The sequence below is a fragment of the Coregonus clupeaformis genome, chromosome 26, assembly GCF_020615455.1.
Source record: "Coregonus clupeaformis isolate EN_2021a chromosome 26, ASM2061545v1, whole genome shotgun sequence".
In the NCBI taxonomy this organism is placed as follows: domain Eukaryota; kingdom Metazoa; phylum Chordata; class Actinopteri; order Salmoniformes; family Salmonidae; genus Coregonus; species Coregonus clupeaformis.
Window position 1 is genome coordinate 1,259,201 of NC_059217.1, and position 9,372 is coordinate 1,268,572.

The window sequence follows — 9,372 nt, forward strand, 5'->3', positions numbered from 1 at the left end:
ATGCATGTCCTTGCTTCAGGTCCAGAGCTACAGGCAGTTAGATTTGGGTATGTCATTTTAGGCGAAAATTGGAAAAAAATGGTTAAATATCCTTAAAGCAGTGGTGTAAAGTACAGTGAGGGAAAAAAGTATTTCATTTTGATTTTGTACATTTGCCCACTGACAAAGAAATGATCAGTCTATACTTTTATTGGTAGGTTTATTTGAACAGTGAGAGACAGAATAACAACAAATAAATCCAGAAAAACGCATGTCATAAATGTTATAAATTGATTTGCATTTTAATGAGGGAAATAAGTATTTGACCCCCTCTCAATCAGAAAGATTTCTGGCTCCAAGGTGTCTTTTATACAGGTAACGAGCTGAGATTAGGAGCACACTCTTAAAGGGAGTGCTCCTAATCTCAGCTTGTTACCTGTATAAAAGACACCTGTCCACAGAAGCAATCAATCAATCAGATTCCAAACTCTCCACCATGGCCAAGACCAAAGAGCTCTCCAAGGATGTCAGGGACAAGATTGTAGACCTACACAAGGCTGGAATGGGCTACAAGACCATCGCCAAGCAGCTTGGTGAGAAGGTGACATCAGTTGGTGCGATTATTCACAAATGGAAGAAACACAAAAGAACTGTCAATCTCCCTCGATCTGGGGCTCCATGCAAGATCTCACCTCATGGAGTTGCAATGATCATGAGAACGGTGAGGAATCAGCCCAGAACTACACGGGAGGATCTTGTCAATCATCTCAAGGCAGCTGGGACCATAGTCACCAAGAAAACAATTGGTAACACACTTCGCCGTGAAGGACTGAAATCCTGCAGCGCCCGCAAGGTCCCCCTGCTCAAGAAAGCACATATACAGGGCCGTCTGAAGTTTGCCAATGAACATCTGAATGATTCAGAGGAGAACTGGGTGAAAGTGTTGTGGTCAGATGAGACCAAAATTGAGCTCTTTGGCATCAACTCAACTCGCCGTGTTTGGAGGAGGAGGAATAATGCCTATGACCCCAAGAACACCATCCCCACCGTCAAACATGGAGGTGGAAACATTATGCTTTGGGGGTGTTTTTCTGCTAAGGGGACAGGACAACTTCACCGCATCAAAGGGACGATGGATGGGGCCATGTACCGTCAAAACTTGGGTGAGAACCTCCTTCCCTCAGACAGGGCATTGAAAATGGGTCGTGGAGGAGTATTCCAGCATGACAATGACCCAAAACACACGGCCAAGGCAACAAAGGAGTGGCTCAAGAAGAAGCTCATTAAGGTCCCGGAGTGGCCTAGCCAGTCTCCAGACCCTAATCCCATAGAAAATCTGTGGAGGGAGCTGAAGGTTTGAGTTGCCAAACGTCAGCCTCGAAACCTTAATGACTTGGAGAAGATCTGCAAAGAGGAGTGGGACAAAATCCCTCCTGAGATGTGTGCAAACCTGGTGGCCAACTACAAGAAACGTCTGACCTCTGTGATTGCCAACAAGGGTTTTGTCACCAAGTTCTAAGTCATGTTTTGCAGAGGAGTCAAATACTGATTTCCCTCATTAAAAATGCAAATCAATTTATAACATTTTTTACATGTGTTTTTCTGGGTATTCTGTCTCTCACTGTTCAAATAAACCTACCATTAAAATTATAGACTGATAATTTCTTTGTCAGTGGGCAAACATACAAAATCATCAGGGGATCAAATACTTTTTTCCCTCACTGTACTTAAGTAAAAGTACTACTTAAGTCGTTTTTGGGGGTATCTGTACTTTACTTTTCTATTTATATGTTTTGACTACTTTTACTTTTACTTCACTACATTACTAAAGAAATTAATGTACTTTTTACTCCATACATTTTCCCTAACACCCAAAAGTACATGTTACATTTTGAATGCTTAGCAGGACAGGAAAATGGTCCAATTCGCACACTTATCAAGAGAACATCCCTGGTCATCCCTACTGCCTCTTTTCTGGCGGACTCACTAAACACACATGCTTCAATGTAAATTATGTCTGAATGTTGGACTGTGCCCCTGGCTATCAGTAAATAAAATAAATAAAAATCGTGCCATCTGGTTTGCTTAATATTATAAGTATATTTTAGCAATTACATTTACTTTTGATACTTAAGTGTATTTAAAACCAAATAATTTTAGACTTTTACTCAAGTAGCATTTTACACTTTCCCTTTCAATTGAGTCATTTTCTATTAAGTTATCTTTACTTTTACTCAAGTATGGCAATTGGGTACTTTTAGCACCACTGCCTTCAAGGTCGCTTCCAAACTTCCAAACTCACTCACACACACTTCTCCACTCCTCCAGACGCACCATTCCCACGTAAGTAGCTACAAAGAGAGTACAAGGAAAGTCTTGATTAGAATAGTTCTGTCTCCGACTTGCGTCTGTGGCAGGTGCATGTGCTTTGGAATGTTACACTTTTAGATTTACTTGTTTTTACATGTAGCCTAGCTTATAGTTTGTGGGTAATATGCCATCACAAATAGGCATACGTTTGAGTGGAGATTATACCCGCGTTAATATTTCAGAAAATGTAAGGAATGAATGTTGCCGGTAAGTTTGTCTTTCATGGCCTATACTATTGGTTTATTGATGGATTTTCCGTTAAGTTTCTCTGATAGGGTAACCTATTTATTCCTTGGTGATATGGATTTATTTTCAGCCTACCTGCATGATTAGTTATTCTCACCACATACGTGAATATAAAAGATAATGTGTCCCTTTTGCAGCCTAATATATAACCTTGGTTATTTTTATAACGAAAATGGCGTTGTATTATTTAGTTGTTTTTCTGTTGTGTTCTCTGTCCTGCTCATTTTGGTAGGCTCCGGTCTGCACCTCTCATTCTCATTCTGTATGGTGGTTGTTTACGATCTCTGTTGTCCCATCGTCTCTCTTCTCCCCCCTTGCTTCTTTCCCATCTGGTGCTTCCCGGAATGTGGAGTGCGCAGAGCGAGCCACTCAAATGGAACAAATTTCCATAAGAATTGCGCGCAAATTAGAACTAGAATGGCGGAGAAACTCGAAAGGCTTCATCATGGACAGATAGGCTATTATAATCAGCGATGATCTGTCTGTTCCCTACCCAAACTGAGCAGTGTAGCCTATATCAGCAGTGTGGGGATGTTGATGGATACACACAAAACATCATCAGCATCATCTATTAACAGTGCACTGCAGGGCCAAATTTGTTGTTCAAATTTTTGTAAAATAAACGTATATTTATAAGCTACCAGTGAGTGAAGCTGGAGGGCACCTGCTTTCCCTTTGTCTCCTTTCTCACACTGTTTTTGTTCTACCCTTTCCTTCCTTCCTTCTCTCTGTCTCACTCTTTCTTTCTTTCCCCTCCACCTTACCCTCTCTCTCCTCTTCTTTATCCTCTCCCTCATCCTCATCCTCTCTCCTCTCTCTCGGTCTCTCTCTCTCTCCCTCTCTGCAGGACGTGTTGGTCCCGGTGTGTCAGTCCTTTACGTACCGAACAGTGGCAACCCATCTCTTCTCCTTCCTGGCCTGCGTGTTGCTGTAGTGACCAGATCATGGCTGCCTTCAAGGGGATCTGGACGCAGGAGTTCTGGCGTTCCGTCGGGGCGGAGTTCTTGGCCATGATGATCTTCGTCCTCCTCAGCCTGGGTTCCACCATCAACTGGGCAGTCAAGGAGGAGCATCCACCCCACCCTGACCTGGTCCTCATCTCCCTTTGCTTCGGACTCAGTATCGCCACCCTGGTCCAGTGCTTCGGACACATCAGCGGAGCCCATATTAACCCTGCGGTGACTACTGCCATGGTGGTGACTCGGAGACTCAGCCTGGCAAAGGCTGTGTTTTACGTGCTGGCCCAGTGTCTGGGGGCGGTAGTGGGGGCGGCTGTGCTCTACGGGGTTACTCCAGGCACCGTCAGGGGCGAGATGGGCGTCACATCAGTAAGGAGGAGGGGGGAGATTGACTCTGGACTTTAACATTGATAATCTGGATGTGACTGAAATAGTCGTCTTAATTGTAGAATGAATAGAAGTTGAGTGTTTGGAGTTTTTTGTCTGAAAGCCAATTCTGTTGACTTATTCAAACTGACTATAGGGTATGTTAACTGTTTTCATCATCATTGAAGAGAAATTACACTCTTAGAATAAAATGTGCTATATCTAGAGCCTAAATATGTTCTTTGGCTGGCCCCATAAGCTAACCCAGTGGGCACAGACGTCAATTCAACATCTATTCCACGTTGGTTCAACGTCATTTCTATGAAATTACATGGAAACAACGTTGATTCAACCAGTGTGTGCCCAGTGGGAATCCTTTAAAGAACCTTTTTTGATTCCAGGTAGAACCCTTTTGGGTTCCATGTAGAACCCTTTCCACAGAAAGGGTTCTACTTTATAGGAAATAGGGTGCCATTTGGGACTCAGACCTTGTCCTCATGTCTACTGCATGGGCCTTACATCCTGTCCTGTTGGCTAACCAAGGTCATGTGACTCTCCCCAGGTGAACACCAGTATCTCTGTGGGCCACGCCCTGGTGATAGAATTCTTCATCACCTTTGAGCTCGTCTTCACTGTGTTCGCCACCTGTGACTCCAAACGCAGCGACCTGAAGGGCTCGGCTGCCCTGGCCATCGGCTTCTCTGTCTGCATTGGACACCTGTTTGCTGTGAGTAGTACCTCAGATAGCCAACAGAGTTAGCAACACTTAATCAGTCAACGAGGAACACTAACCTTAACCCTAGCACTACCCCCTACCCCTAGCCCCTAAACCTAACTCTAGCCCTAACCCTAGCCTCAACACTAACCTGTTTTCAGCAATAGCTAGGGTTGCAAAGGGAGGGTATATTACTGATAACATTGAAAGCGTACCAGTAAACTACCAGAACTTTGGTAACTTTCAATGTTTTGGGGAATTTTCTCACATGACATCTAGGGGCCTTTTTGGGTAGCTACTTCAGTTTATCACAAGTGTCTGTAATTATCTCTGGTCTTCTGGTTTTATTTTTTTATTTTATTTAACCTTTATTTTATTGTGGCCTTATTACGTGTAAAATATATAAAATAATAAAATAAGATGATAAAAAAAATGGAAAGACAAAGCTGTAAAACATCATAAATATAAACCATCAACTTAGTGAATACCATTCATGAGTGTTTTTACACACTTTTATTTATTTTACTATGTCAATTAGTCTTTGTTGTAAATGTTTTGGCACCAAAAAAGACAGTAGTTGGAAGAGTTGCATAGTTAATTTAAAATAATGCCATTGTTGATTAGATGCTTTTTTCATTAATCAGGCTACATTTTACATTACATTTTTTTGTAATTTAGCAGACGCTCTTTTCATGAGAAACTTAGAGTTAGTGCATTCATTTTAAGATGCCTAGGTGAGACAACCACATCTCAGTTATACATTTTTCCTAAATAAATTAGCTATCAGCAAAGGCAGTCTCGTAGGAAAAAGTCAAGCGTGAGTGTTAGTTCACAAATTGAAATGGTGTTAGTTATTTTTATGTAATGTTATGTTTTTGCAGGGTGGGGGTGCTGTGGGATTATTAAAGATACTCTTTGAAGAGGTAGGTCTGACCTATGGCCAGGGCTCTAAATTAAAACATTTCATTGGTAGCACTGGAGCTCCCAAATAAAAAAAGTTAGGAGCACCAAATGAAATTAAGGAGCACCAGAAAATAACATTTTGTAAATTGATTGAGATACAGCATGTATTGGGCCTATATGAGTTCTAGCTACTTTTGAAGCACATGTTGTGGCCTAGAAACTAATATGTAACACTGTAAATACATTAGTTTATTATAAAAGCTAAAATGTTGATACGAATACCTTTTATTGAAATTACAAAGTCATTTGTGCCTCCTGTAGCTCAGTTGGTAGAGCATGGCGCTTGCAATGCCAGGGTTGTGGGTTCGATTCCCATGGGGGGGCAGTATGAAAAATGTATTCACTAACTGTAAGTTGCTCTGGATAAGAGCGTCTGCTAAATGACTCAAATGTTAATGGAATATTAGGTTTCTACATTGTTACCACAGCCACAAATTCATAAATGGCTTTATTGTAAATATTCATGAAAACAAAATATTTTTGGTCTTAATGTAAGGTTAGGGTTTGGTATATGGTTAGCAGTGTGGTTACGTTTAGGGTTAAGTTTAAAATCGGATTTTAAGAAGATAAATAGTAGAAATAGGCAGGGTTTAGGCATAATTATGACATTGTGGCTGTGGTAACTAGTGACGACACCCCCCAGTGTAAAAGCACAATTTTGCTATTGACATGCGTTACATTAAATGGCAAACTGTCTCTTTAAAAACATCAGGTTTGTGACGAAGACATGCAAGCGATCTGTCTTTCGTTCATTGCCATGGTCATTGATCTCCTTTTCCTTTCCTTCTGTGCCCCCAAATTTTTAGATATACTGGTTAAAGTTACCAGCTTGTTAGGAAGCTAGCCAATGAGGTAACATGACTGAACAAAGTGAAAACAAATGGTTAACAACGTCGACGCGCGAGTAGTTTTAGAACAGCCCACGACATGGTTTTTTAATGTAAAATGCGGTCCCAGCATTAGGAAGATAGAAATGTTGCGCCGGGAATATCGGTCAGATCTTTTGACCTGGTTGGGCTAGAAGCAAGCCGTTTTCGCTGTAGTAATGATGCAACCTTCACACAAACGAATCTGCTCTCGCTTGTTTCTCTAAAGCACTCGGAAACAACGGTACAGGAAAGCCTTATCATTACAACAATTATTATCTTGGATATTTTTTTCATAGTCCCACAGTGCTCCCAAAATAAAACTTCTGGTCGCACAGCAAAATATTCCGTCGCACTTTAGAGCCCCGCGTATGGCTATTTCCTCTTGAACCATATGGTCTATCCATCGACTAGAAACTCATGGACAATATGGACACAGATATAAAAACGGAATACTACTGTATATATGAAAACATTTTGAATAACACATGTTGTTCAAGTATAAATTACAAAAGTTACCATAGATTTTCATAGATTACCTGTTAATTAACAAAATTACTGAATGTTCCATTGCAATCGCCAGTGTAGGAGTTTGGATCCATGATGGTTTGCCAAACTGGCCATATTGCTACCTGGGGCCAAAATAACCATGGAAACTACACTACACAAGTCCTCTGGTTGGAATGTCCCAATTAGTATATGTGTGTAATATCTCTATACTCCTCTGTTTAGATCCCCTACACTGGTGCCAGTATGAACCCTGCTCGATCATTTGGACCTGCCATGGTCACCTGGAGCTGGGAGAACCACTGGGTAAGAGAGAACAAATGATACACAATGCACATACAACCACATACAAACATATACAACCACATACAACCATACACAACCATACACAAGCTACACACAACATTATACAACCACATGCAATCACTCAAACACAAGCGCATACATCCTCTCTCACAACTTCACTTATATACATCAGATACATCACACACACTGCTATGCTCTCACACTGACGCACCCATAGACACACATAGGGACACATACATGCATACATACGTATGTACGTACATACATACGTATGTACGTACATACATACATACATACATACATACATACATACACACACAGGTATCTACATTATACTAACAGTTCTCCCTCTGTCTCATCTCAGGTGTACTGGGTAGGCCCAGTGCTGGGCGGTGTGATAGCTGCAACTCTGTATGAGTACTTGTTCTGTCCCGACCCTGAGCTGAAGAGACGTTATACTGAGGTCCTTTCCAAGACTGACTTCACCTCCACCAAATACCGCGAGGTCCAGAGCAGCTTAAGGGCAGACCGCGTCCAACTGGTCAAAGAACACCCCTTCACCGTGATGGATGTGGAGAGAGCCGAACAGAAGGAGAGGGAGAGAGAGACGTCAGGGGAGGTGCTCTCCTCTGTATGACTAGTGAGGTGCACTGGGAGAGAAGACCAGACCGCTGTACAGTCCCCTAACCTATACCCTCCCCTCAAAGAGACTGACATCTTTTAGAGACTGATCTCTGACAGACTGATGTCTTAAATACTGACAGAGACCGACCTAAAGACTTACTCTTATGACTGACTTGACCTCTTACAGAGACTGACCTGCTATGCAAACTGACAGTCAAAGACTGTAGACATAACCATAGATTTGCCTTCTGTAGAGAAACAGACAGACTTAACACATACAGCATACTCTGTATGTAGACACTTGCAATATAGACACAAATACAGACCAACCCCTAGATAACATACAGCCGCGGTCCTCCTTTCTCAGTGTGCGTGTTAAAATCTCCACCCTTTCTACTGGGTGCTCCTCTCTTTCTCTTCTCATCCTTTATGGCCTGAATGATCTATATGAGATGTTTCTCCAATAGATAACAGATATTGATTTACTAACTTATGAGTTCATATATGGCTATATCACACACAGACTGTTGCTTCCGTCCCTCTCCTCGCCCCAACCTGGGCTTGAACCAGGGACTCTCTGAACACATTGACGACAGTCACCCAAGAAGCATCGCTACCTATCGCGCCACAAAAGCCACAGCCCTTGCAGAGCAAGGGAAACAACTACTTCAAGGTCTCAGAGCAAGTGATGTTATCAATTGAAATGCCACTAGCGTGCACCGCTAACTAGCTAGCCATTTCACACCGGTTACATATGTAAATAAGATGTGGCAGGGATGAACAATGTTCATGAATAAAGATTATTGGAGGTGGATTGGAGAGATTTATTATACTTTTACTGTATTTATTTTTACTCTTTTACTGTCTCCCTTCCTTATGATTATTGCTTTTGTTAATATGTCCTCCCCTCCTATCCCTCTCTCTCACAAACATATTTTGGGCTCGATTCAATCCGTAGCGCTGAAGAGCTGCGCTACAGCGCATAGGAATTTAAAGGCAATTTCCCCACGTTAGTGGAGACCGCATATCTCAGCTCAATCGGAAATTACCTTTAAATTTCAAGCGCGCTATAACTTCAGCGATACAGATTAATTCAAGCACTTAATCACAGACGCACACACTCTCATACACTCACAGACTGATCTTCCTCTGTTTTAGGTAAATACTATAATCTATTGAGTGATTGTGTAAAGAGCAGATCATGTAGCTGTTTCATGTTGTTTTTCTACTGTTAAAATGTTGGGCATATCTCTTGAATTTTATATAAATTGTCTCTCCACTGAGCTGTGCTGCAGTATACTGAGGTACCTCATAACTAATTAAGTTAACTGGCCGATGGATTGGTTGATTAATTTATTGATGAATTAATTGGTTGATTGATTTAGCAACAGGATTTCTAATGTAGAGTATGTTTTCCCTATCCCAGCACTATGGGGATACAATGTTTTCCAAAACAAATCCCCTGCATGTT

General features: G+C 41.6%; 1 protein-coding gene across 2 annotated transcripts; it reads left to right on the top strand.

The window, feature by feature from the left end:
- Positions 1-2,425: 2,425 nt before the first annotated feature.
- LOC121539942 (aquaporin-4) lies at positions 2,426-8,715 on the top strand. Of its 2 annotated transcripts, none has more exons than XM_041848592.1 (5): positions 2,426-2,556; positions 3,443-3,923; positions 4,483-4,647; positions 7,197-7,277; positions 7,642-8,715. In XM_041848592.1, exons 1-5 carry the CDS (start codon positions 2,474-2,476, stop codon positions 7,912-7,914), a joined length of 1,083 nt encoding a protein of 360 aa, XP_041704526.1. In that variant the 5' UTR covers positions 2,426-2,473; the 3' UTR covers positions 7,915-8,715. The 2 variants fall into 2 exon arrangements, with proteins under 2 accessions (XP_041704526.1, XP_041704527.1); XM_041848593.1 differs by having other exon boundaries at positions 3,443-3,773.
- Positions 8,716-9,372: the final 657 nt, after the last annotated feature.

What these genes read in the sequence shown, in the direction of transcription:
- LOC121539942 (XM_041848592.1), top strand. Translation starts at nt 2,474, where the DNA reads ATGCCATCACAAATAGGCATACGTTTGAGTGGAGATTATACCCGCGTT. An exon ending in GTAAGGAATGAATGTTGCCG is followed by an intron (nt 2,557 to 3,442) that starts GTAAGTTTGTCT and finishes CCCTCTCTGCAG; the next exon opens with GACGTGTTGGTCCCGGTGTG. An exon ending in GGAGCTGGGAGAACCACTGG is followed by an intron (nt 7,278 to 7,641) that starts GTAAGAGAGAAC and finishes GTCTCATCTCAG; the next exon opens with GTGTACTGGGTAGGCCCAGT.